The sequence below is a fragment of the Misgurnus anguillicaudatus genome, chromosome 15 (genome assembly GCF_027580225.2).
Source record: "Misgurnus anguillicaudatus chromosome 15, ASM2758022v2, whole genome shotgun sequence".
NCBI lineage: Eukaryota > Metazoa > Chordata > Actinopteri > Cypriniformes > Cobitidae > Misgurnus > Misgurnus anguillicaudatus.
The window spans coordinates 16465211-16492790 of record NC_073351.2 but is presented as its reverse complement, the minus strand read 5'-3'; the positions used below and the strand labels follow the sequence as shown (position 1 = coordinate 16492790).

Here is a 27580-nt window from a genome sequence, read left to right as displayed (position 1 = left end):
CATTAGTAGAGATCACCATGAACTAAACTAAGTCTGTCAGATGGGAGAGACATACAGGATGTGCAGAGCAGTGGGCCTCCAAGAATGGAGTTGAGAACCACTGAACTAGGCAATTCCTGTCTTTTATGTATGTTGAAGTAGTATATATTCATAAAATCAGCTTACCAATCAATAATCACTAAATAATAGAAGAACTTAACTGTAACCGCTGTATATCTGCACTAGGCTGTTTTCAAGTCAGTGTTTGAACTTTGAATTGTAATGTTGCTTATTAGAGTGAGTCATATACAGCATAATCTTAAAGTCCTCAAAGGTTAACATAATCAGAGTTTGTGTATCACCATTGTCCTCAAAAGTCGACTAGATCAGAGTTTGTGTTTGTCCTCAAATTGGACATAAAAAATACTGTCCCCAAAGTGAAGGCAAAATGTCAGGTCTGGAAAGAAGGCTTTTATTGAAAATATCAACTGATATCTGTAATGAGGGCATTTCCAGTAGTGCAGGGATATCTTTATTTTGTCTCTAGACCCTTCAGAAAGGGGTGTACCCAAAGGTAGGGTGTTCAGTCATACGTCCCCACTTGGTAGATAAGTAGGTATGTGTGTGTGTGTGTGTGTGTGTGTGTGCGTGCGTGCACGTGCGTGTGTGTCTGTGTGTCTGTGTTTGTGTATGCCATCAGAGAAGTTGATAAAATAATCAAAGGCATTGCAGATATGTGGGAATTTATTTGTCTATAAGCAAATAAAAGTGAACAAACACGAAAGAGCTGAAATCAACTTAACCATTTATTCTGAACCGTCTTTCCATGGCTTGCCATCCACTTAACACAATGCAAGTGTTTTTAGTAATAAAATTAAAAAAATTGTCATTGGGAGAAACTTAAACAATGATTAAACAATGCCAACATCATATGCCAAACCTGAATAAACTGCATAAAATTAATGATAAAAAATAAATTGTTTGTAGTGTTGATCGGTCTTGAAATAAAATTCCGAGTCCTCTTTGTCCGAGACCGAGAAAAATTGCGTTTGATTCCAAGGTGAGACCAAGACCTTTTTAAAAAGTGGTCTTGAGACCGGTCTCGAGAACTACAACACTAGTGCAAAGATGAAGTCCACGCATTGAAAAAAGATAGGCATGTATTAATTTGTTTTATTTGAGGTAAGAACATAGTAAAATATTGAATAAACGTGGTGTTTTCCTTTCAAAACCCCTTTACTGACATCTTAAAATATATCGGTGCCATTGTTTTGTCTCAAGATGTATTATTTGTAAGATATGTTTGTAAAAATGACTTAAATGTCCTAATTTGACTAAGGCCTAGTATTGGATTAATCTAAACCCTGTCCAGGAAACTGCCCATTAAAGTATGAGATCACTATTTAGGTGTATAATACTGTGGGATGCATTGTTGTGTACATCTTGAAATGTTTATATTTTTGCTTAACTCGCATTTATTAAACAGTTTATTTTTTCTAAGCTGTAAGTATAAGGTTTATAGTGATTTTGCATGGCCTTTGCCTAACATATGTTTCTTTGTGTTTTGTTCTGGCTTAAATATAATAATGTAGCATTTTGGTGTAAAAATACAGAATAACAAACCAAAACTAGAGGCTAAAATGGCAAATATCTCAACAGCAACAGTAAATTTTCCAGGAGAGCTGACATAAGCTGGGATAAATGTGATCCATACAGCACAGAATATGAGCATACTGAATGTGATGAATTTAGCTTCATTGAAGTTATCAGGCAGCTTTCGAGCCAAAAAAGCCAAAATAAAACACAGGACAGCCAGTAGGCCAATATAGCCAAGAACGGCCCAGAAACCTACAGCTGAACCTAGATCACATTCTAGTATAATTTTATCAACTAGATGGGCAACATTTTTATATGGCATTGGAGGGGCTAACAACAGCCACAGGGTACATATAATGACTTGAAAAATAGTGCAACAGAAAACTCCACTTCTTTGTAATGGCACTGAACACTGAGGGACACTTGTACCAGGTACTGTGGCCCTAAAGGCCATCACAACTGCTATTGTCCTAGCTAAAACACATGACATACAAAGGGCAAAAGTGATCCCAAACGCTGTGTGACGCAACATACAGGACCACTCAGTGGGGCGACCAATAAAAGTAAGTGAACAGAGAAAACACAGAGTCAATGAAAAGAGCAGCAGGAAGCTCAGCTCTGTATTGCTGGCCTTAACAAGAGGTGTATCCATGAAGTGGTAATACACGAGTGCAACTGCAATAGTTAAAGATACGCCAGATAATGAAAATGCAGTCAAAAGTATTCCCATGTGTTCCTCGAACGAAAGGAACTCCACCTTCTTGGGAACACACATACTTTGGTTTTCATTTGACCAGAACTCTGAAGGACATTTGATGCATTCAGCAGAATCTAAAATGAAACAAAATAGTCCCATAGGGATGTTTATTCCATTTCATAACAAGTTGGTATACGAGAAGCTTAGATGCAAAAACTGCTAAACGCCACCTTCATCAAAAATGAGATGATGATGTCAACCAGATGCTCTTGGCATATACGTTCATCAAATACTTTTGCTTCAAATTCGCCTAATCCCGGCCTCAGGCCATTCAGAAATACTTATTTTTGGCAGAATCAAATCAAAACGCACTTTGAGGGTTTTGCATCTGAGCTCTTCATATGAAATGTATGGAAAATAGTCTGTGAGGTAAAGTTACATTTTAGTATGGGGAAATAGATAGTATCGTATAGATATAGATAGTATATTAATAGTATAGTTTGTACTAATACCAGGTACCTAAGAGTTTGAGAAAGGAAATAGTGGTGAAAATTATGAAGTATGTTTTTAAATAAGGTATCTTTAATTTGTTGTGCTGTTCATCTCACCGGTCATGTTGCTGATTTCTCCAGAAGGGCACCTTACACATTCAAAGCAGCATACTGGTCTGCCTTTAATCACAGCTTGTCTGAAACCTGGCTGACAGCTCTCACTGCACACGGATCTTGGTTTCTGTCATGTGCACACATACTTACTTTGTTGCACTTTTAGAAATGCCTTTCTTTCATCATTGATCAAACTGACGTGGTTTTATACATACCATGTGGCTGTCTCCCGCCCAGGCTATATTAGCAGAATTCATCACAAACTGCTGTTCACTGGGTAGCGAAGCATCATAGTGACCCACAGTTATAAAATTTGTTACCCCTGCTTCAGTTTTCTGCCAGTTTACCAGCTCATATCTCGCAGAAGGGTCTCCATTCCTGTCAAAGTATACTCTCTCACCTGAGGCCATTGTGAAATTGACATTTTGAAGGGATTGTAGTACCTGTGACAATTTTCAAAACTATTACTTACAACATGTTTATAATATTTCACAGCATTCACAAGATACATACTATTGTATATTATAATAATTTTATTACTTGGCTGGAAATCATTAAATCCTTTTCTCCACATGTGCTGTTGTTTAGTATGCCGTTTGAGGATTTGCAAGTCAGCGTGTTATGCAGTGCATGAGCTATAGTGTAGACTGCCTTATATACATTATTTGAAATCCTCAGCTCAGATACATCTGTGAATGGATTACTCACATTACTCAGATTTTCAGATCCATCACAATATTTATCATACTCAGTTTTGGGACTGGTGGTGGAAGGAAGGTGGCAGCCAAATGTCGTCTCCCAGAATTCTCTCAAAAGAGAATTTGAAGGGTTCTGAGATGGATTGACCTTAAGGAGAAATTGTTTCAGACCTGGGATTTTTGACTTACTGATAGTAAAGCCAAGCGCACCAGCAAGGACTTTTGAAACTCTTTCAGTTGCCAAGTGTCTTGCTGTAATCCAGGATTCGCTACCCACCCACTGTAGCCCAGTTACATTTTGTCTGATAGTCTCCTCCAGCAACACATCCATTTCACCCTGTGCCAGAAATGCCACAAGAACCTTAGCACTTCCCTTTTTAATCACTTCAACAACTTTAGCAATCTTTTCTTTGGTGTTTGTTCTCAGTATGGCCTCTGAATACTCTATGCATACTCCCTCTCGTTCAGCTACCTCGACGAATGTTGCCATTCCATTGTTTCCATAGTCATTATCACTTCTCACTGCTCCAACCCAGGTCCAGCCAAAGTGTTTGACCAGCTGAGCCAGTGCTCTGCTCTGGTAGTAATCGCTGGGAATGGTCCTGAAGAAAGAAGGAAATTGCTTTCTGTTGCTTAGACAAGCACAGGTAGCAAAATGACTAATCTGGGAAACAGAACATAACAATACAAAAAAACATGATGTTGATGTTAATTCATTATTCAATATTAATTCAATCTATATATACATACACATACATATTTACCAAAGGAATCTTGAAGGGCCCCGTTGCTCTGGACAGTACAATGGTCGAGGAAGATTCAGATTCTCCAATGATGGCTTTCACTGCTGTTTTTCCAAAGCAAGTTTGTTCTGCTGTCATCTCCTGGCCGTTTATCAGAGACATGGATGACCTCATTGAGGCTAGTGTTGAGCCACAGCTGTCAAAAATTTGATATCCAATTGAAATGTTTGGGAGTAAGCTGCTCTTGTTGTTAATTTCCTCGATGGCAAAGATCATTGTCTGAGCAAAGTGGAATTCTTGCAAATTAAGGCTGTTGAAAGGTTGATTAAAGGTCATTTTTAGGTTGGTTTTCTTCTTACAATTTAAAAGCATATCAGAAAAAAGTAATTAATGTTCAATTTTACAAAATAAAGTAAATTGTGTAGAAAATAAGGAGAGAAGCAACAAACCTGCTGCATATTAGATGCTGCGGTTTCTCAGTAAATGAAGGTATTTCCGAATTTATTTTACTGTGAATTGAGAAAGCTCCACCAATAATGATATCTCCATCATTTGACAGCAGGGGGTACTCTGGTTTCCCTATCATGTTACAGTTAGTCGCCCCCTTTGTTTCAAAGCTGCAGAGCAGCATTATCCCGAAGATTAGCATCACAGAGACTCTGGGACTTCCTTTGCTCTTCTCATGAAATTGTGTTGGATTATATAGTTAGTCATGCCCATCACATGAGCATCAAAATGAAGTCATACAATCACATGGTTTGCTTTTTTTACAAACTTTTAACTGTTACAGCGATGTTACTGTAAACCTCTTGTTAATCATGTGTTTCTTATCAGAATACAGACCAAACTGTACATTGACGTGAATTCTAAATGTTTGCTCAGAATACCTATATTTAAAGGTGCATTGTGTAACTTTTAGAAGGATCTCTTTGACAGAAATGCAATTAAAGGTATAGCTAAAGATTTTCTTTTTCCGGGTGGATCATCAGGCCTATTGGTCTATTGGCAGGGGCGGAGTGGGACCAAAAAATCTACCGGGAAATTTCATATACCACCGGCCCTCCGTGGTAAAAAAATGTCTCGTAGCCTATTTGTAGTAAAACTAGGGTAATACAAATCGTAATCAATTTGCCCCCCCCCCAAAAAAACATTTTCATAATATTAATAAAATCATTAAATCATGGCTAATTTTCCTAAATGAGAAACTATACAAAATTATACCTGGTTGAAAGACGGAGATGCGCACCTCAAACAGCTATTACATAACAGAGCGAGACCAGAGATGAATGTGCTCATAAACGGAGTAATATGGAATAATTTGTGCATCTTTGAATAACTGTAAGAATATTTCCTTTAAATATAATTTTTGTCATATAAAGTTTTGAGAGATAATAATATTTTTTCCACGGTTATTGCTTATTTATTTTAACCTGTTTGGCGCATTACCTCAGAGTTTATTTCAATAATATTGCTTTTTTTCCCGTTAATAATAATACAATTTACATGCCAATCCTGCTTCCTTGTCTTTTTATTCATTTCATTATGCTGTTATATTAAGTTATGTGGATATTTAATGGCATATGAAACGTTAATTGCTGTTATATTATCTCGTCTAATATTCAAATCATATCCGGAATAATGTGTGCATCTTTGAATAACTGTAAGAATACAGTTCATTTGAAAATAATTTTTGTCAAAGTTTTGAGAAATAATAATGTTGTGAGGATATTTATATATTTCAGTTGAATACTCTCGTCTATTAATATGGAAATCTAATAGAAATCTAATAGTAGGAAATATAAAATGTGATACTGCAAAGTTACCCTTCTAAATTTTATTTATTATATATAGCCATATGGAGATAAACCTTTGCAAAAGTGCCAATTTTATCCATTCAAGTACTGACCACCAGGCTAGAGATTTTAAACATCCTTAATCCACACTTTCTATCAAATAGTCTTGATGGATCAATCCGACCGCATATGTTCTAAAAAATAAACAGACATTCGGCGACACGGCTTTTCACATCAAAGGCCGACAGGCTATGCAATTTGAAGAGGGGCCGTTCAATAATCCCCCTATATTTTAAAAAAATCCTAAACATGGTTGGACCTGGCGAACAGGTTGAGCCCTTTTATATAGCCTACTGTGTTGAGCAAAGAGGCAGCACAGTTTGACCAGCGGGAAGCGGCCGCACATCAGGCCGCCAGACGGGATTGCTATATAACTTGCAATGTATAACGATTATCCATTATCAGACCGGCCCTCGCAGCCTCAAAACACTACCGGCCCACCGGGAAATGTCCCGACTCTCCCGATGGCCACTCCGCTACTGTCTCTTGGTGATATGTTTACATAAGGCCGTCGTACGTGCTCATCCCTAGGTTTGCTTTCGGCACATGCGCACTTTCAGGTGTATATGTGTGGTGAGCTACGGTTTCGATTCGTAAAGATAGCGCCTATTTGAACATGCTTAGAAAGATTCAGTACATGATCCGCTCACCTTGCAGATCGCTGACCTATCTGGGCTACGTCTCTGACAGAGATTCCCTGGCTCTGATGTAGGCCTATCTGTGTTCAAAAATGAGATTAAGCCTGCAGTATTTGGTGTCATGAAACTATTATTTGTTTTTTATTCATATTTAGTGTCTTTTGTGTTGTTGTTGTTTTGGCGCAAGGTAAAATTGAATAAAATTATATTTATAAACTATTGCTTTTCCATTTTATCTTAACACGGTACGAGCACTCGCTTTATTATTGGACTTTGTTCTTGTCAGTACTACATAAAACAGTTTTTTTTATAAATCAGAGAGATGTTTCTGCTTATATGAGTGGTGATATCTCCCAACATGTTTTAATATTCACGTCACGCTGAAATAAATTACCAAGTGTCCCAATGTAAAAGCTGCAGTGCTACTGCTTACCTGGAGTTCCAAACAGTGTTTTTACATCATTTTAATGGGAGGAGAGATGTGTAAATAAATCGCTACAGAGAAAATTATTATTTTCATTGTTTTATTCCAAGTGTATTTTAATCATCCACACGTCGTGCACTTAAGTTTACATTCAAGAGAACTGTTGTATAATATAATATACATAACTATATTATCAGTGGTGTATAGAGACCTTAAAAAATAAATTGTTTTGTTTTTATTACCTTAGAATCAAGTGTTCGAGTTTTGTCACTAGATTGTTTTAGACGTTAACATGTTTTTCCTGTTGTGGATATGTAGTTTCTCTGTGCGTTTCGAAAGGGAGGGGATATCGGTAAACTAAGGCGTTGGTTGCAATTCACAATCTCACCACTAGATACGCCCAAAATTCACACACATCATCATTCAGAATCAAAATTGCACAAATTGGCCTATAAATCTTTTTTTGGGCTATATTTCACGAACAGTGTGTTTAGACTCTGTCTGCAGCATAATTCTTTTATTGACAATAAAGGAACAGCACATCTTGAATTAACAGTAGATTTTTGATCTGACGTATATATTTATTTCTTAATACAATTATATGTGTTCTGTTTTAGATCTTCTTTTTTACATCTGTACATAAGTATACATACTGTTACACTGCTGAAATAATACTCAATTGCAACTAATAGTAATGGTGTTAAAAAAGTAAAAAAATTAATTAAATGAAAATTAAAGTACATTATGAGCCGCTGTTCATGCAATTCAATAAATGAACAGGATATTTGGAACAAAAATGTTGAATAAAATAAATAATTTAAAATAAATTATGGTTAGTTTTTATTTTTAAACTATGTTTAAGTATCATCCTTTTCTTGCAATAAAACTGCATGGCAGTATAAAGGGAGGTGCACATACATTTTAGGGGGCAAGTGCTCATATTTTTGTAAATACAACAAAAAACAATAGCAAATATTAACAAAATAAGGTTAACCCTTTTTAACTTGTTTTTATAAGTTATGTCATCTTAAAACTTATTATAGTTGAATTGACTTGCAAAACCCAAGCTGTGTCTAAAACCACTCCCTCGTTCACTTATTCTTTATTCCCTATATAGGGGATGACAATTGAGTCCACTATATGGGGAAGATACTAATGAACATGAGTATGCGATTTCGGACACTCATGTAAATACCATGCGTCAGAGAGCTGTTGCAGAGATTCGTCATAAAACCTTACACCTGTGTGGCTTTATTAGTTGTACTGTTAAACGGTTAAATCTACTTTCTTACTGTTTGTCACAATTGGCATTTTTCTTGTATTAGTTGATAAAAAGAACAAAACAACTGCTTGTCATATTTATTTACTGTTGTTTATTTATTATATTTTAAATAAAGATATCACAATTATTTTAAATTTGTTAAGTATAAATAAATGACAACAAGATCGAACTAACAAAAGTGTATAAACGTTAATATTTGGTGTTTACTGTCAGTATCCTTTAGCTGATTCCAGTCACGTGTTCATCTCCTGTTGTATCATATGAAATATGAGTGAGCGAGTGTACATCGAATGTACCCTCAAAATCAGAGTGCATTGTGGGTAAAAGTAGTGAACGAATGTAGGGAATGGAGTTGTTCAATCAGGTTTCGGACACCACTACAAAATGTCCGACACCCGATATAGTGCACTATAGTGGATAGGGAGTGGTTTCGGATACAGCTTAAGTAATTTTAACTTTATGCTGCCTTTTTTATTAAATGCCAATAATCTCTTCTGGTGAACTGCCAATCAATATACAAAACAAAAAATAAGTCAATAAAGTAAAAAATGTAATTAACAAAACAGTAGTCTATGCACCGATATCTACTCACTTTTACATATAAATATACACACATTTACAATCATGAATCTATAGACATACAAACGTTGTTAATTCATACAGACAGTATGGCTCACTTTGCTGTGTGAACACAGCCCAAACGTGTTCAAAAAGAAGGTTTTAAAGTCCATACATTTTTAGAGCTTTAATTCAGAAACCGATCTGAGAAAGCAATGGCAAATCACAGAAGGTTAAAGTACCAACACCGTTTGAATTAAACTACAGTCTCACATTTTTTTCAGTAAATATTTGAAACAACATGCTGTGTCATTGTTTCATTGACTGGTATATTTCTATATGTCCATGGTTAAATGCAGGTTGATTTTTTTTGCAAATAGCTATATGTAATTTAATAGCAGTATGTGCTTTTGTGTAGCTCAGTAATAGAGCACTGTGTTTGCAGCTCAAAAGGTCATGAGTTCAAACCCAGGGAATACACATAATATGTAATGCACTGTAAGTAATTTTTAAAAAAAATGCTTAAATTTCGACCAAATTTATTTTTTATGTATTTATTTTATTGGACATTATAAATTTGCCTTATTATGTCCCGTGTCATTTTTTAAGTCTGGCAGGGTAAAATAAAGGCTAATCTACTCTAAAAACAAACGGTGCTATTTAGCACCAAAAGTGGTTCTTTGCTCATAATCATAGAAGAACCGTTTTTAGTGCCATATAGTACCGGTGAAGCACAAGTAAAGCACCTGTGTACAACCATATAGTGCTATGTAGAACCATATGTGGTGCTATATGGCCCCTACATGGTTCTACACAGGTGCTATACAGGTGCTTCATCGGTGCTATATGGCACTTAAAACGGTTCTTCTATGATTACGAGCAAAGAACCACTTTTGGTGTTATATAGCAGAGTTTGTTTTTAGAGTGTATGTAAGATCAAATACACATACAGTAGAACATTTAACAAATGCAAATTCGTTTTTGCAATCATTTTATGGTATAATTTAATTTTCGCTGAACATTTATGAAGTATAATCAGTAATTGAAACACCATTATTTAGAAGGACATTGAGTATACATTCGAAATAGAAAAATATAGCCTTTTAGTTAGGCAAATTTCTGCTAGTTTGAGATTTGTCACAAATGTTAGTAACCACACTTAAAGTAAAAGTAATCTGCTGTGATGAATACATCTCTATATGTATATGTGCTGCTGAACAATGTTACCAGAAATGACTGAGCCATATTAAGTAAAATACAAAAGTTTTGTGCAGTCTGTTATCCACTTAGTATCAGATGTTTTACTGAAAGTTGCTTATAGAAGAAAAAATATAGATAAGACATTTGATGAGACATTTTCAAGTTCATGTTGAAATAATCAATAATATTGTCTTCCAAATCTCTAAATTAGACATTGTCAAGATGTATGGGCCTTTATCTCAGGAGAAATATCTGAGCTTCAGGTTTATTTATTGTTTGAAGATGCCGTATAGCATATTACACTGCAAGACAGTGCTGCCACGGCTAAAAATATCACATAATTTTCCCATATTCTGAATTATAAATATATATTAATATAGATTTTTGTCCCCTCTGTGCTACCATGATAGGCCTGTGTGCCATTGAATGGAAACTTTTAATCACTCTTTTTTAAATATGCTGAAGTGTGTATATATTAATGTATATTTATTGGATATTTACACATTTCAGACTTTAGATGAAACAGTATGGTTGATTCAGAAACTAAAACCAATTAAATAATTACACCTGATTTAACAACTGTAATCAGTTACATCATGTGTTTATTCATTGCTTTTGTTTTTCAACCCTTTACATGTTTATATCACTAATATGGTGTAGGTTCCAGCTGTGCTTTAATTAAAAGATTTCTTATTTGTGTTGTTCATGTTTGTACAGACACCCGTCAAATTTGCCTGTGGGCAGATACAAGCCACTAGAGCTTTTGCATCAGCCTGTTTTTCAGATTACAACATGTTGTTTGTGTTGTATGTTTTTGTTTTTTCACCTCTGCTCACAAACCATTCCCAAGAAACAAGAAAAGAGTGGAAAAATTGAAACCAGGAAGTTCAGTTTTTTTATTTCTGGCCTTTAGACGAGCCACGATGTGATGAAAAAGTGCAACTGCAGTTGAGTATACAATAAAACATATAACCATGATTTTCACTTTCTTGCAGTCATACTTTAGTCTTAATTTGATGTAATTATCTATTGTGCTGAATCAGTTCCTGACCATTCATTATATCTATGTGAATCTAGTGTTTGAACAGTTACCAATAACATAAATTGTAAACTTAAATGTTAAAAATCATGATCTTAGTGAAGCTTTTTCAAGGTAAGGGCATTTAACAATATTACAGTGCCTGAGAGACTAAAAGTAAATAGATCTAAGGTCCCTGCATATTATACTCATATTGTAGTACAAAACAAGATGAATTAAAAAGAAAGAAATAAAGAACATCTTGTATTTACATCTCTCCCACAAGTGTGGCATCATACACCCGTACCATTTTGCATTATTAGCCTACTTTGTACTGTGACAGAAAATGTAAATGTTTTGAGCAACTACTGTATGTGCATTATTGCTGCTATACATGTATGACTTCTAACTAAACTCTTAGTATGGTTGAACTTCAAAGGCTCTATGCATAAATGGGCCTTTGTTTTAAAGTACTAGTAGCATTCAACTCTGGAGCATCTACAAAAGCAAAAAAAAAAGAAAGAACTATAAATCTGCTCAGAATCTTATCTTATGTATAAAAGCTTTTAACAATATCATTGTTTTTTATTAACAATATAAACAACTACAAAGTAATTAGACCCATGTTTATTTATTTCTAATTAGGTCTTAGTTTGTGTTTTTCCCATCAAATGTTGTTTTGTATTTTGTTCAGGCTTAAGCAGAATGATGTAACATTTTGGTGTAAATATACAAAACAGTAAACCAAAACTTGATGCTAAAATAGCAAATATCTCCACAGCTACAGTACATTTTCCAGGAGAGCTGACATATGCTGGGATAAATGTGATCCATACAGCACAGAATATGAGCATACTGAATGTGATGAATTTAGCTTCATTGAAGTTATCAGGCAGCTTCCGAGCCAGAAAAGCCAGAACAAAGCACAAGAGAGCCAGAAGACCAATATAACCCAACACAGCCCAGAAACCTATAGTAGAACCCAGACTGCATTCAAGAATGATCTTCTCATTATAATATTTCATATTTTTATAGGGAAAAGGAGGAGATATTGTTAGCCAAAGCACACAGATAAGAACTTGTATAAGTGTAAAGGCAAAAACACTGAGTCTCTTTTGTGCAGGCCCAAACCATTTCATGACATTACTTCCTGGAAGTGTGGCCTTGAATGCCATTAAAACCACTATTGTTTTCCCCAGAACACAGGAGATACAGAGGACAAAAGTGATCCCAAATGCTGTGTGACGCAACATACAGGACCACTCAGTGGGGCGACCAATGAAAGTAAGTGAACAGAGGAAACAAAAAGTCAATGAGAAGAGCAACAGGAAGCTCAGCTCTGAGTTGTTGGCTTTTACTATGGGAGTGTCCTTCTTAATGTAAAACAGGATGGCCACCAGTACAGTTATTCCTACTCCAAACAGAGAGAAAAAGACTAACACTATACCCATAACTTCTGTGAATGACAGAAACTCTACAGCCTTTAACACACATTCAGTGTTCTCAGTATTAGACCAGTATTCCCCTGGACACTGCTGGCAGTTATTTGAATCTGGAAAGGAAGTTCACTATAGTTAGAGATTAAAGGGGAAAGTATTTTATTTATGAACTCCTTTGAAAAGAAACGTCTCGGTTACGGATGTAACCCTCGTTCCCTGAAGGAGGGAATGGAGACGTCACGTCGTGACCGACGAATTGGGAACTCGCTTAGAGAGACCAATCTGCTTCGAATACTACTAAAACGCCAATGAACTTGGCATTGAGATATTTGCATAATGCTGGCGCCGCGCCGCCCCGCCAGGTGCGTATATAAGGAGCACGTGCAAATAGGGAAATCAGCTTCTGTTCGCTGAGAAAGCCGGAAAGGTGACCGGCCGTAACAGCAGGTGGCAGCACCTGTGGCGACGGGACGTGACGTCTCCGTTCCCTCCTTCAGGGAACGAGGGTTACATCCGTAACCGAGACGTTCCCTTTCAGTCGGTCACTACGGCGTCACGTCGTGACCGACGAATTGGGAATCCCTACCAAAACGCCACTAGAGGCTGACCTCTTCCAGTGTCTGCAAAAAGCCCTCCAAATCCCCTTAAGGGAATGGAGAAATAGGATAAGGCAGAAAGGCCGGGCACTAGATGTTCCTTTAACCCCACAGTAGTGCCAGCGACTGGGAAGCGCCCTACCAGAGCGGGATAGGAATGCTGCGGAAGCCACCGCCCCTCTTAAGGGCTAATAGTGGGCAAAAGTCAACCGTAGTTGAGATAAAATGACAGCCGTGGCTGTGTAAGCAAAGCAGTGCTCTGCTAAGGGAAACGTGGGCTGGTAGGATTAACCCCACGGAATAATACTCACAAAGGAACCCGATGGGACACAATGTGGGGCCCTGGCCAAACACGTAGGTTCGTAAGAATACAGCTAGTGAAAGGCTGACAGCCAATGCTCCGCAACAAAGGCTGCCAAGGCAGTGGAGGAAGAGCAATTCAAACCATTACGCATTTTGCTCTGATGGCCTTCCATACTGAAACTCAATTTGGAGCCTCAGTCGGAGGCACGAAAATCTCAACAGAGAATATGTAAATTTTAGCCTACGAGCGCCTCTCAGGAATCTAATAACCAAATCATGCTGGCCAACTGATCTGCCGTTAATAAGTGAGTGATGAGCAGATATAGCGGCGATATCAACTTTAATAGTGGAGGGTGACAGCCTACCGTCTAACCTATGTTGAAGATATAAAAGCACGATGTTAATAGGGCATTCTCTGGGGTCCTCGCGTTGCGAAGAGCACCAAGTGACGAAAAGGTTCCATTTAAAAGCGTAAGCCCGTCTCGTAGACGGAGCTCGTGCCGCGTCGATTATGTTAGATACCGCCTGGGGTAAATCACTTAAACCTTGTGCGCGCTCAACAACCAGACGTGGAGATTCCACAGGTCGGGGCGCAGGTGCCATAATGTGCCCCCTCCTTGAGAAAGAAGGTCCTTCCTCAGGGGAATCCGCCAGGGAGGGGCTGTCGCGAGGAGCATTAGTTCCGGAAACCAATTCCTGGTCGTCCAATATGGGGCGATCATTAAAAGGCTCTCCTCGTCCTGCCTGACTTTGCACAGGGTCTGTGCTATTAGGCTCACTGGGGGGAACGCGTATTTGCGCATGCCCCGCGGCCAGCTGTGTGCCAACGCATCCACGCAGAGGCTGCCCTCGGTTAGTGAATAATATAGGCGACAGTGGGTATCGTCCGGCGACGCAAATAGGTCTATCTGCGCACAACCGAACTTCCTCCAAATCAGCTGGACAGTCTGGGGGTGGAGTCGCCATTCGCCGGGGCACGCAGCTCGGGAAAGCGCGTCTGCCGCTGTGTTGAGCGAGCCCGGGATATACATGGCACGAAGGGACCTCAGATGCTTCTGACTCCAAAGGAGGAGATGACGAGCGAGATGCGACAGGTGACGGGAGCGCAAACCGCCTTGACGGTTGATATACGCTACAGTCGCAGTGTTGTCTGAGCGTATTAGTACATCCTTCCCTCGCAGCTCCGTAGCGAAGCGTACGAGTCCCAGATATACTGCCCATAACTCGCGGCAATTGATATGCTAATGCAACTGGGGTGCTGTCCACACCCCCGAAGCCGTGAGCTCGTCGTACGTGGCTCCCCAGCCCGTGTCGGAGGCATCTGTATGGACAACAGCATGCCGGGAGTTCTGTCTCATGGACACGCCGGTCCTGAGAAACGCGGGGTCTGACCACGGGGGGAATGTTAGGCGACACGCAGGTGTAATGGTTACACGATGGATGCCGGCGCGCCACGCTCTCCTCGGGACTCGATCGTGAAGCCAACGCTGAAGCGGTCTCATATGGAGCAGTCCGAGCGGTGTCACGGCTGCTGCTGCTGCCATACGCCCCAGGAGTCTCTGAAATTGTTTCAGAGGGACCGCATTCTTCCCTCGGAATGAACCGAGGCAAGTCAGAATTGATTGGACGTGCTCTTCTGTCAAAATCGCCGATAAATCGATCGAGTCCAGTTCCATACCGAGAAAAGAGATCCTCTGCGTGGGGCAGAGTTTGCTCTTTTCCCAGTTGACCCGAAGACCCAAACGGGCGAGATGCCGAAGCGTTAGATCTCTGTGCTCGCACAGCGTCCGCCGAGAATCCGCTATTATAAGCCAATCGTCGAAGTAAGCCAATATGCGAACACGTCTCTGAGGGGCTTTAACGCCGCCTCCACTACTTTTGTGAACACACGGGGAGAGAGAGACAGCCCGAACGGTAAAACTTTGTACTGATATGCCCGTCCTTCGAACTCAAACCGGAGAAACGGTCTGTGACGAGGGAGAATGGACACATGAAAGTACGCGTCTTTCAGGTCGATTGCTGCAAACCAATCTTGGGGGCGTATTGAACTGAATATTTGCTTCGGTGTAATCATCCTGAAAGACCTCTTCTGAAGAGATTTGTTCAGGACGCGCAAATCCAAAATTGGTCGTAACCCGCCGCTTTTCTTGGGTACTATGAAATACGGGCTGTAAAAACCCGATCTCATCTCGGTAAGAGGGACAGGCTGAATCGCATCCTTCGCCAATAGGACTGCGACCTCTGCACGCAGTACATGTGCATCGGACGCTTTCACCGTGGTGAAACGTACGCCCGAGAATTTGGGTGTGTGCCGGTTGAATTGAATTTCGTAACCGAGGCGGATCGTGCGTAAAACCCAACGAGACGGGCTGGGAAGCTGAAGCCAAGCCCCCAGAGACTGTACGAGAGGAATTAACGGCACTACCGGTGTACCCGCAGTGGGGCAGCGAACCGAGACAGGTGGGACTGCCGGTGCGTCTGCTGTGACAGCATAAGCACTTACAGTATGTTTGTGTGTGACACTGACCTGAGCCCGCTAAGGGAAACGGTCGTCTGGTCTCCTCAGCTGAGGACGCAGACTCCGAAGGGGTTGCTGGTGGTCCGGTCTCCGCAGTGGAGAACTCGAACTCTTCAGAACACCCGCTGGCGATAGAGGAGAGGGAGGAAGAGCATCTGACTGCCCGCTCACATCTCTCTCGATTCTCTGGAGACCTGGAGAAGGAATAGGACTGCACTCTTTTTGTGGTTTTGTGGGTGCCGGCTGAGAAGCCGGCAGAACAGAAACAAAACGAAACCAAAGATTTTCCACCCGGCCCTCTACTTGTGGAAGGAGCGGTGCCATCACCGTCTCCCGCTGAGTGATCCCATCCAAATCCAGGTCGCCCGTCTCAGGGCCGCTTCGATTTCCGTTTGCCACGGGAAGCGGGCGGGGCGGGCTGCCGACGGCTGTTCCCCCTCCGTGGCCTGGAAGATGTTCTAGCGGGGGGGGGGGGCGGAGGCAGCCGCCGGAGGGCGCCCTCGGCGAGGAGCAGACGGGGCAGCCGGCGCTGGAGGGCGAGATGCAGGTCGCTTGCGCGGGGGCATGATCGGAGCGATCGCCTCCGTCTGCTTCTGGGCGGCGGAGAACTGCTGGGCGAAAGACTCCACCGACTCACCGAAAAGACCAGCCTGGGACACGGGAGCGTCTAAGAACTTGTTCTTCTCCGCGTCCGACATGTCCGCCAGACATAGCCATAAGTGGCGTTCCTGGACCACCATTGTGGACATGGCACGACCAATCGCCTGCGCTGTGACCTTAGTAGCGCGGAGAGCCAGATCCGTAGCGGCCCGGAGCTCCGAAAGGACAGGCGAGTCGTGTCCTCCCTCGTGCAGATCCCTCAAGGCCTTAGCTTGATGAACCTGCAGCTACGCCATTGCGTGCAGGGCTGAAGCCGCCTCTCCGCATGCCTGGTGGGCAGCACCCGTTAAACCGGAGGACTGTCATCAATCACGGGAGGGGAGGTCCCAAGCATGAAAGACAACGCTCGTGACCGTCCTTCGGACCCATATACTTTCCGCATCCAAGATCGCACAGACGAAAAGCCATCCTGAAAAGGACGCTGATCTCCGGATATACGAGAGAGTGGCTGCCTTTAACAAGGCACAAAGCTCTCCGTATCACTCTTTTAGGGAAATTCACTCAGATGCTCAGTTGATGATGCGCACAGGGAAAGGCAATGCACACACTAAACTCAAAACAAAAAAGATGCAGAGCCGTGGAATACTGCGAAGCGTCCGCTGTGGTACTGCCAGTCCAACCAACTTCAGCAATCGATCCCAACAGAGTAAAGTAGCTTCTCAGTAGCAGATACTGCCGGCTTTCAAAGCGATAAAAAGCTGATTTCCCTATATGCACGTGCTCCTTATATACACACCTGGCGGGGCGGCGCCAGCATTATGCAAATATCTCAATGCCAAGTTCATTGGCGTTTTAGTAGTATTCGAAGCAGATTGGTCTCTCTAAACGAGTTCCCAATTCGTCGGTCACGACGTGACGTCGTAGTGACCGACTGAAAGGGAACTGCATCCTAAACAGTAAAAGGAGAACACAGAAAGAGCAGCAACCCATTTTTCTATGGATCTTTGAAATTGTCTGAAGTTTACCTGTCTCATTACTGATTTCTCCATCTGCACATGTAATACAGTCATAACAGCACACAGGCCTTCCTTTCTGTGCGGCCTTCCTAGTGCCTGGAGGACAACTCTCACTGCACACAGAGTTTGGCTTCTAGATTGAAAATAACAATATAGCTATTAATTTGAAGAAAAATTATAAATTAATTTAATAAGTTATTTTATTGCTGTTTTTTGAAAACACGTCCATGATTTCAAAATTATGTCTTATGTACAGTATTAACCACTCAATAAATTTCCAATGCTAGTATTTAGATTTTAACAAATTTTAAGAAAAAACGTTTGTTGCCTTTTACCTCCAGCTGTCCTCCAGCCCAGATTATGTTTTCAGTGTTAAGTACAAAGCGCTGGTCAGGAGGCAGTGAGGCATCATAGTAACCCACAGCTTTAAACTGGATTGATCCATCTGAGTCCTGCTGCCAGTTCACAACTTCATACTGGGCTACTGCAGCACCAGTGCTGTCAAACCACACACGATCACCAAACTTTACAGTGAAATTTACTTTTTTTAGAGCTTCAACCACCTGGTGAAACATCAGGTTTTGAATGTTATTTTCAAGTCATGCAACACAGAAATATGGTTATCATTTTGCTCTTACTGTGTGTCTGTCTTATTGTTTTTACCTGCTGTGGTTGTATTGTTAGGCCTTTCTCACAACCTTTTTTTTCTTTGCACTTCAGCAGACTGTGTAGTGCATTAGCCACAGCATACACTGCTTTGTAGACATTGGTTGTATATCTTATTTGAGGCAGATTTAGGCTGTGATTTTTCAGCACAGGTAGATTTTGGTTTATGCTGCAGTTTAATCCGTATTGAGATGTCTTCCCATTTTCATCTGAGCATGGAAAAGCTGTTTCCCAAAATTCATTTTTAACATAATCTAAAAAGCCTTCAACATCAATCTTTCTCACTGCAAACCCCAGTGATCCTCCCAGCACATGAAAACTCTTTGGTGTGATCAAACTCTTTGCTGTTATCCATGCCTCTACACCAATTATTTGGAGGCCTGTAATGTTCTGAATATATAGCTGTTCAAGTAGATTGTACATATCAACATGTGAAACAAATGCAACAATGACTTTTGCAGTGCTTTGTTTGATGATGTTTACAACTTTTAAGAGTTTTTCAGGTTCTGTTCTGTAAAATTTCTCAGAGTACTCAACACAAATCCCCTCCTCTTGTGCTGTATTGAGAAATATTGCCATTCCACTGTTTCCATAATCATTGTCACTGTTCAAAGCTCCAACCCAAGTCCAGCCAAAGTGTTTGACTATGTATGCAAGTGCTCTGCTCTGGTGAAAATCACTAGCAATAGTCCTGAAGAAAGAAGGGTAATCTTTCCTGCTACTGAGGCAATCACATGTGGCTGAAGGACTTATCTGAAAAAAGAAATTATAAAAAACAGTGACATAGTCAAGTTTATAGTGCCTTCATTGCATCAAACTTTTATTGCCTTTACTTCTTACCACTGGAATTTTAAAAGATCCTGTGGTTCTAGACAAAATGACTGTGGTAGAAGAATCTGTTTCCCCTATAATAGCATTTGTAAAATGTTGTCCATTGCATGTTTCTTGTGCTGTAAACTCATGACCATTCATCAATGCCATAGTTGCATTCATAGAAGACAGTCTTAAACCACAGTTGTCATATATTCTATAGCCAATAGAAACATTTGGTAGCAAAGTTTCACTTCTGTTAATCTCCTCAATTGCGAAGATCATGATTTGAGGCATCCAGAAATCTCCTTTTGCATATCTCACACTATAAAAATATTAAAATAATACAATTTAAAATGAGATTGTTTTTAATACTATTTAAACTTCACAAATTGTACATGTTATCACAGTTTGCTTATGTGACATTCTTTTATACTGTAGATATGCAGTACACACTTTTAAATAGTGTGCATCATTTCATTATCAACACCAAGTTTCTAATGCAACAAACCTGGTGCATGGAGACTGAGGTTTTTGTGTGAACTGAAATGAAGGTAATATTTCTATAATGTGGATTGCAAAAATTGCCCCAATAGTTACATCTCCATCCTTAGACAGCAGTGGGGAGTTAGGGTCTCCCATTCTTCGGCAAAGAGCGTTTTCTCCCTGTGCATGAAGATGATTGCGAAGCAAAAATGTGTACACAAAGATAAACATCCTAAAAAAAAATGAGGTCAACCTCGCCTGGCAAATGAGATTAGCCTGATACAGTATTTGTACTTTTATAGACTCAATTATAGTGGATGATTGATTAACAAGATGGCCAATAACCTTTCAGAGAATCACGAGCAAGGGAGGGAGGAAGCTTGATGTATATTGCTTAGTATCTATTGAAGTAATGTTTTTACAGTATAATGGCCTATTACGATACCTTCATTTTATTTTTGTGGGGTACTGGAAAATGTTTAACATATTTTATATTATTTGAGAACATCTTTAGTCTGTAACACTCTTTTACTTCCGTAAGCTTCTTCTTTTAACCCTCATAAGACCCTATTTTCCTGTATATGTTATATAGTCCCTTGGGGGTAAAAATGACCCCAGAGATTAAAAGAGTGATTACAAAAAATATATACATTTTTAATGATACAAATAACATATCATTTTTTTTTTTCATTTACTTCCCATCTATTCATTAATGCTGTGTTTTGGGAGATATGAAGTACTTTTAAACCCATTTACCCCTCAATTCCTCAACTGCACCATTAGTTTGCATAAAAAAATTTCAAATTCACATAAATTATGATCTAAATTTGATTTAAATTGTTTTTAGATATTGATCTAGATGTTATGTGTTAAATTCTGCCATTTGGCATTTAGAAAAAAAACTGTTTTATGGTTACCGTTTAGGAAATAAATCAGTTTGACCAGCAGAGGCCCATAGAAACCCATTCATTTCACTGAATGTGGCCAACTGTTAAACATTAACACTTTATTTATACATTTTGTGAATTTATGTTTATATAAACATTAGAAAGGACATTAAAAAAATATTAATTCAAATAGTAGATTTTTTTGTAGTTTTTTATGCATTTTGAAATGTGTGTGTTTACAAAATGCCACAGAAATTTGACTGAATGTGTGTGTGTGTGTGTGTGTGTGTGTGTGTTTTGTTTTGCATCTGTGGCTGTTTTTTTTGCCAAATTCTATAAGAAATGCTATCTGTGGCAGTCATACCTTTGTGTGTTTGTGTGTCTGCATGCATGTATTTTCTATGTAACATTTGTCTATTGTGCTCTAGTACCAGGCCTACCTTTCTGTGTTGAAATTTTCAGATTTATTCTGGATGCATTGATTTTTTTGACAAATAAAAAGATTTTTTTTTTGCATTTCCCATTCATTTCAATTGGGGTCATTTTAACCCCCAAAGGGACTAATTAAGTGAAATTTTTACGCCTCTTTAGAATGACCAAATCAAGCCCAGTTTTTTTTATGAATCTTGACAGAGAATCTGGAAAAGTCACAAAATCTTATTCCACTGAACCATGTTTTTAAACTAAAGAAAAGTGGCTTGGGGGTAGAATTTGTCACACTTTGTCCCGTATTGACTGCACCTATCTTTATTTGTCCTGATTAGTTTGCTCTTACCTGTCTCTGATTTACTCCCTCATCACTCTTTGTATTTATACTCCCTGTTTAGTTCATCCCTTTGTCAGTCATGTTACCACCATCTGTATGCCATGTTACTTTGTTTAAACTAAAGTAAAGCTTTAATGTTTTGTGTATCCTCGACTCCTTGCCTTCATTATCATAGTGTCGCTGACAGAATAACCGACCGTACAAACAAACTCACCCGCACTGCACCTTCTTCTCCATCCGGAGAACCGAGGACTCCTGGCCTACATGGAGATGACACTCCGGTGGCGGGGGCTTTCTTTCTTTGCTCCAGAGCCCGAGACGGTTCCTGTACCCGAGCCAGAGCTTGAACGTGCGGATCAGTCCATCTCTCAGCCAGGACCTGACGTCGACCTTGTAGACCTGTGGTAGATGAATCATAATCCCACCCTGATTCCCACCCTTGTGTCTTCGCGGTCCCGTACGGAAATCTTAATCCGTCCTGTGCCCTGATTCCCCCTCCTGTGCTGGATCCGTGGACACCCCTGGTGTCGTCATGCTCCTTGGCTCTGCCTCCGCCGCTAGCTCCGTGCGGCCCATCTCCTCCGCCTTGAACCTCTCCTACACCAGCATGGCCAGAAAGAGAGCTCCCGTCCATGCCTTGGACCTCCGGTCCCACTCTGCCACCACAGCTTGAACACTCGTCACCTGCACCTCAACTCACCATTCCCTCATCACTGCCGCTGCCTGTCTGCCCGGAGACTCCACTGGGTTGGTTCGGCACTCCAGATCGGCTGCCGGTGGTCGACATCCTTTCTCAAACACGGACTTTCGATTTTTCAGCTATGCCTCCCATCTGCACCCCTACGTCTTCTTCGGACTCCTCCCTTCTTCTGGACTCACCATCGCCCTCTCTCACCACACCGTCGCCCCGTTTAGCCGAGTCCCCACTGTGTCTCCGTGTTTCCTGCACCGTGTTGTTGTCCCGGCCCTTTATCCTCTCGTTACTGATGGCCCATTTCCCCATGTCTCCGCATCAGGTGTTGAGATCCTGGGATTCATCTGCTCCACCCTTGCTCCTCCCACCTTAACCTGTTAGCCCTCATTCCATTTTCCGAACCCCTCCACAAAAACTGTCATAGCCAAACTAAAATAGATACAGTTTATGAAGTCTTTGCACCAAAAGCATAAGTTTGGTCTCATTTGAAAGCAGACACTTGGAAGTTTATTAAGAGGTGAACATTAGTTACTGTCATAATGAAAAAAGTTGTTATAGAGAGCTTAAATTATAGTTTTTAATAAACTCCACCAAACATGTATGAAATATTGTTATGAAAATCTAAATGAAATTGGCCTAGGAGCAATCTAGAAATGCTCTGCAGTTAAAGCCACATGTCAGACCATGTTCTGTTTTAAATCTGAAAATGATACCTCTAAAACTCTGTATTTTATGAAATGTTTTTTAGACCCATGTCATGTAAATTTATTTAGAGAAAACAGCAAAAATGCTAAGCTAATGTTTGTTTATTTATATCTCACAACATCCTTTCAGTTTATTGTCCTATTGCTCCGTGTTTTAAACAGACTCATTAAAAAAGCATCCGGATGAGTCATTAACAACTTTTAATCCGGGATATGGCTGTCTAAATGTTTATTTTATTATTATTATTAATAATTGCTCATAATTTCTATTTAGTGTTTTATTTCCTCATTTTGTCTCAATTCACTTTTTTTCTTATTAAAGTCCTTTCTTACAAAAAGAAACTTACCTTAAAGAAGCTTTACCAGTAAAAATTATTCCTAGAAACACATATCTCATATCTCCAGACAGCAGATGTTTACAGAACAGCTAGTACGTTAGCTTAGCATACCATCAAAACACTACAAATAAAAGCATTTATAATAAAACTCACATTATAACATCAAAAGTCGAGTGCTTAAACAATCATGCGTGATCTGATGTGGCTTTGGATCATAAAATAAGACAGAAAATAAACAATTTTATGTTATTTATGCTGTTAGCTTTGCTCGATTAGCATAGCATTATAATATACAGTACTGTTATGAAAATAACAGATATAGCGTTAAAAATACAGACAAACCATATATAATCTTAATCGTGTTTATTGTCTCCATGGTTTTAAAACATCAAAACATCTTTATTTGCATGTTATTATAAAAACAGCGATCGCTCGTTGCAGGTCACTGTTCAAGTTCACGTCTGACTGACAGCTGAGCTCTGTCTTCTTCATGAGTTTCATATTGATAATTTGATACTTTCTGACTTTAGCGCCCTCCGGCTTCACGTATGAATGAAACAAACTGAGTGTGAATGACTGCAGACTCCAGCTTGCTCATATCGCCATGTTTGAAATAAAAATGGGGGAAATATTACCCCCCCTGCAGAAATTTGAAGTAAACATATAAAATTGAAGTAATATTTCTCCAAATATGCATACTTTGAATTAAAAGCCCCGATAGATGTTGTTTTATCGAGTGCTTTCATGACGATCACGGAGGAGTATTTTTATCAATGAGTGCGGCTGAGGGTTATATTTCAAATTAAAGGTATGTACCGTTTTTCATTTTCATAACGCCTGACAAAAATGAAGAAATTACTGTTACTAGGATTCTCAGATTAAAATAAAGGTCAAAAACTAAATCTTAAATCAAAACACTTTTTAATGATGTATAGTTGTTTAATGTAAGTACATTTAAACTAACAGTAATTTAAATTATGTAAATAAATAGCTCTTCAGTACATCCACGCCCTCGCGCAGGTTATGCTCCACCATGGACCATGTCGCCGACTACTCCACGACCATAACCTAAGCCTCCGCCCTTTGTCCTCACTCCCCTTCCTTCAATCATCATGGCGCGAGGACGCGCCTTTTTCGAGGGGAGGCGTACTGTCACACTTTGTCCCGTATTGACTGCACCTGTCTTCATTTGTCCTGATTAGTTTGCTCTCACCTGTCTCTGATTTACTCCCTCATCACTCTGTGTATTTATACTCCCTGTTTAGTTCATCCCTTTGTTGGTTATTGTATGTGTTAACACCATCTGTATGCCATGTTATTGTGTTTAAACTTAAGTAAAGCTTTAATGTTATGTGTATCCTCGACTCCCCGCCTTCATTATCACAGTGTCGCTGACAGAATTGACCCCAAGGGTCTTATTAGGGTTAAAATTCTCTGATTGGTCAAGCTGGCTCAGTCTATTGTGATTGGTCACCTGCTTAGAGCATTTGTCGTAAATCTCTTACCCCTTACCATATCCACAATCTTCAGCATCTCATGTGCAAACAGTAACATTAGCCATGTTTACCATCACCATGGTAAACATCATCACCATGATTTTATTCAAATTTTAAAGTATCACATCAAAAAGGAGAAAAATCCCTTAAAAAAATCCCCTTGAAAAATTAGTGTAATTGTTAATATTGTAATTGGACCATACACTAATGTAATGTGCAAACGAAGCTCTAGGTTAAACTAATATCAGCAGTCTCCCAGTAAGCAAGCCCACAGGACTACAGTGGTCAACAGGCTAAAAAAACTTATAAAGAAAATAAACCCTTGTGAGTAAACCAGGCTTAGCAAGAGGGCCAGTTCTAATCTCCTTTTTTAACATTTCTAAAATGGAAGAAGGCTCTGCGACATACATTGGAAATGTGACGGTAACACTTTACTTGAAGGGGTGTTCATAAGACTGACATGACTCCTTAATAATCTTGACATGACACGTGTCATGAACATGAAGAAGATTTTATGCACATTTATACAAATGTCAAAAACTGATTAAAATCACCTAATATAAAGTTTGGTGCATCAGGTGAAATCGACTGTAGTTTTTGTACCACATCAATAATATAACCTAAGATGGTGCCACCCATGGCTGCCTTAGCCTCTCTGTATGTTGTGGTTTGTGTGTTTTGTTTGTTTTGCACTACCCCTCTTTTGCCTGCGTTTCTACACAACGGAGGAACTTTTGCATCTGAGGGGCTTAACCCCGCCGGATTTATACCCCGATCTACTCACCCGTTCCACTGACATTTTGGATATTCTCGTAAGAGGTACCGTGTTCTCCGCCGGTGATATACGTGGATCAGAAGACAGCGGGGAAGGAGAGCTGGTTCTCTGGTACGATTGCGTCGGAGGGGTGCGAGGATGCCTCTCCCGGGTATATTCCTCGAAAACATGAATTCTCTTTGCAATAAAATGGATGAACTCCAGTGTCTCGTAGCAAAGAGCAGGGACTTCCACTCAACGGCTGTTTTCGTGTTCGTGGAGACTCATCTGTCACCAGCTACACCGGATGAGGTTGTGGAGCTGGAAGGCTTCTCTTCGTTCCGGGCGGACAGAGACTTCGCGGCAGTTAATAAGTCGCGTGGTGGTGGACTATTGTTTTTTGTAAATGATCGCTGGTGTTCCGACGTAACAGTGATTAGCCAGCACTGTTCCATTGAATTGGAATCCCTCTGTATCTTCTGTCGTCCATTCTATTTCCCCCGTGAGTTTAGCTCATTTATACTCGTGTGTTTACATTCCGCCATCTGCTGACGTCACCGCAGCGGTAGACACACTTGTTGAGCAAATAATGAGTGTGGAATTCCAGCATCCAGACAGCTTTGTTATAGTTGTGGGAGACTTCAATGGGGCAAATCTTAGCTGGGCGCTTCCTAGGTACAGGCAGCAAGTCACAGGCACCACTTGGGTAGTGAATACTCTCGACCACTGCTATTGCACAATCCGGCAGGCTTATCATTCAGTCCAACGTGCGGCGCTGGGCAACAGTGATCATGACCTCATCCATCTGATACCCAATTACAGGCAGCAATTAAAACGCTCTAAACCTGTAGTGAGTCAGTTCAGAGTGTGGTCCAGTGAAGAACGGGAGTGACTTTGCGCTTGCCTTGAGTGGGCGGGCTGTGACCAGGCCTTCGAGTGGGCAGGCCCAGGAGCTGACAACAACCTGGATGAATACAGACATGAGGTGACACGACTGCTCAGGAGCCAGGAGTCCCGGAAAGCACCCGGCCCTGACTCTGTCTCACCCTCCACCCCAAAGTACTGTGCTGACCAACTCGCAGCGGTTTTTCCCCCTATCTTCAACATCTCACTGGAGCTGTGTCGTGTCCCAGCGTGCTTCAAGGTGGCGACCATCATCCCCATCCTAGGAAGGCCAAGGTTTTGGGCCTGAACAATTATAGACCTGTCGCTCTTACCTTCGTGGCCATGAAGGTGATGGAGTGCCTCGTTCTGGTTCATTTTAAGTCCATCACAGATCCTGCACAGTTCGCCTATAGAGCCAATAGATCCACGGAGGACACGGTGAACATGGCTCTGCATTATGTCTTAGAACATCTTGACCCTGCAACAAACTATGCCAGGATCCTGTTTGTGGACTTTAGCTCGGCCTTCAATACAATCCTCCCCTTTATCCTGGAGCACCAGCTGTCCATGCTGGTGGTACCACTCTCCACTTGCAAATGGATAACTGACTTTCTCACCAACAGGTTCCAGCGGGTGAAGCTGTGGTCGTGCATCTCCAGTTCTTGGTCTACCAAAACGAGTTCCACACAAGGCTGCATTCTTTCCCCCGCCCTGTTTACACTTGACACAAACAGCTGCACCTCTCTCCACTCCTCGGTCAAGCTCCTGAAGTTTGCAGATGATACCACCCTGGTGGGCCTCATATCCAGGAGGATGAATCTGCTTACAGGAGGGAGATCGAGCGGTTGCAGAGTTGGTGTCGCAGCTATAACCTAGAGCTTAATGCTCTGAAAACAGTAGAGATTGTGTTGGATTTTAGGAGGAATGCCGCTCCACCCCATCCCATCATCCTGGGGGACATCACAGTGACCATTGTGGAGTCCTGCCATTTCCTTGGGCTGACCATCTCCCGTGATCTTAAATGGAGCCAGAACACCATGGCCCTCATGAAAAAGGCCCACAAGTGGTTGTTCTTTTTATGACTGCTGAAAAAATTCAGGCTGCCCAGGTTTTCATATTAATCCGGTTTTACTCTGCCATCATTGAATCCATTATTACACAATCAGTAATTACATGGTTCCCTGCTGCAGCAGCCAAGGACAAGCTGCAGCGGGTGATCCGCTCGGCAGAGAGAGTGATCAACACCTCTCTACCTTCTCTTGAATCCTTTCACAACATCAGGGCTGTGAGAAGGGCAAAAAATATGGCTGACCCTTCTTATAGGAGACATT

The 27580-nt window shown here is 40.6% G+C and overlaps 2 protein-coding genes across 2 annotated transcripts; both read right to left on the bottom strand.

The window, feature by feature from the left end:
• Positions 1 to 1495: 1495 nt before the first annotated feature.
• olfch1 (olfactory receptor C family, h1) lies at positions 1496 to 4967 on the bottom strand. Its single transcript, XM_055174348.2, has 6 exons — positions 4768 to 4967; positions 4340 to 4628; positions 3418 to 4239; positions 3093 to 3320; positions 2881 to 3004; positions 1496 to 2406 (listed from the first exon to the last, which is right to left on the bottom strand). The coding sequence occupies exons 1-6, from the start codon at positions 4965 to 4967 to the stop codon at positions 1496 to 1498; spliced, it is 2574 nt and encodes an 857-aa protein (XP_055030323.2).
• A 6965-nt stretch (positions 4968 to 11932) lies between these two features.
• LOC129419261 (extracellular calcium-sensing receptor) lies at positions 11933 to 20004 on the bottom strand. The gene is made up of 6 exons (XM_073853468.1): positions 19751 to 20004; positions 19270 to 19558; positions 18427 to 19182; positions 18099 to 18326; positions 17773 to 17896; positions 11933 to 12843 (listed from the first exon to the last, which is right to left on the bottom strand). Exons 1-6 carry the CDS (start codon positions 19954 to 19956, stop codon positions 11933 to 11935), a joined length of 2514 nt encoding a protein of 837 aa, XP_073709569.1. The 5' UTR covers positions 19957 to 20004.
• Positions 20005 to 27580: the final 7576 nt, after the last annotated feature.

Bases quoted from the DNA above. Each gene is read 5' to 3' on its own strand.
- olfch1 (XM_055174348.2), bottom strand. From the start codon at position 4,967: ATGCTAATCTTCGGGATAATGCTGCTCTGCAGCTTTGAAACAAAGGGG. The intron at 4,240-4,339 runs GTAAATATGTAT...TCTGTTTCCCAG, and splicing joins GGCCCTTCAAGATTCCTTTG to ATTAGTCATTTTGCTACCTG. The intron at 3,321-3,417 runs GTAATAAAATTA...AAATTGTCACAG, and splicing joins ATTTAATGATTTCCAGCCAA to GTACTACAATCCCTTCAAAA.
- LOC129419261 (XM_073853468.1), bottom strand. From the start codon at position 19,956: ATGTTTATCTTTGTGTACACATTTTTGCTTCGCAATCATCTTCATGCA. The intron at 19,559-19,750 runs GTTTGTTGCATT...TTATAGTGTGAG, and splicing joins CCTCAGTCTCCATGCACCAG to ATATGCAAAAGGAGATTTCT. The intron at 19,183-19,269 runs GTAAGAAGTAAA...TTCTTTTTTCAG, and splicing joins GATCTTTTAAAATTCCAGTG to ATAAGTCCTTCAGCCACATG.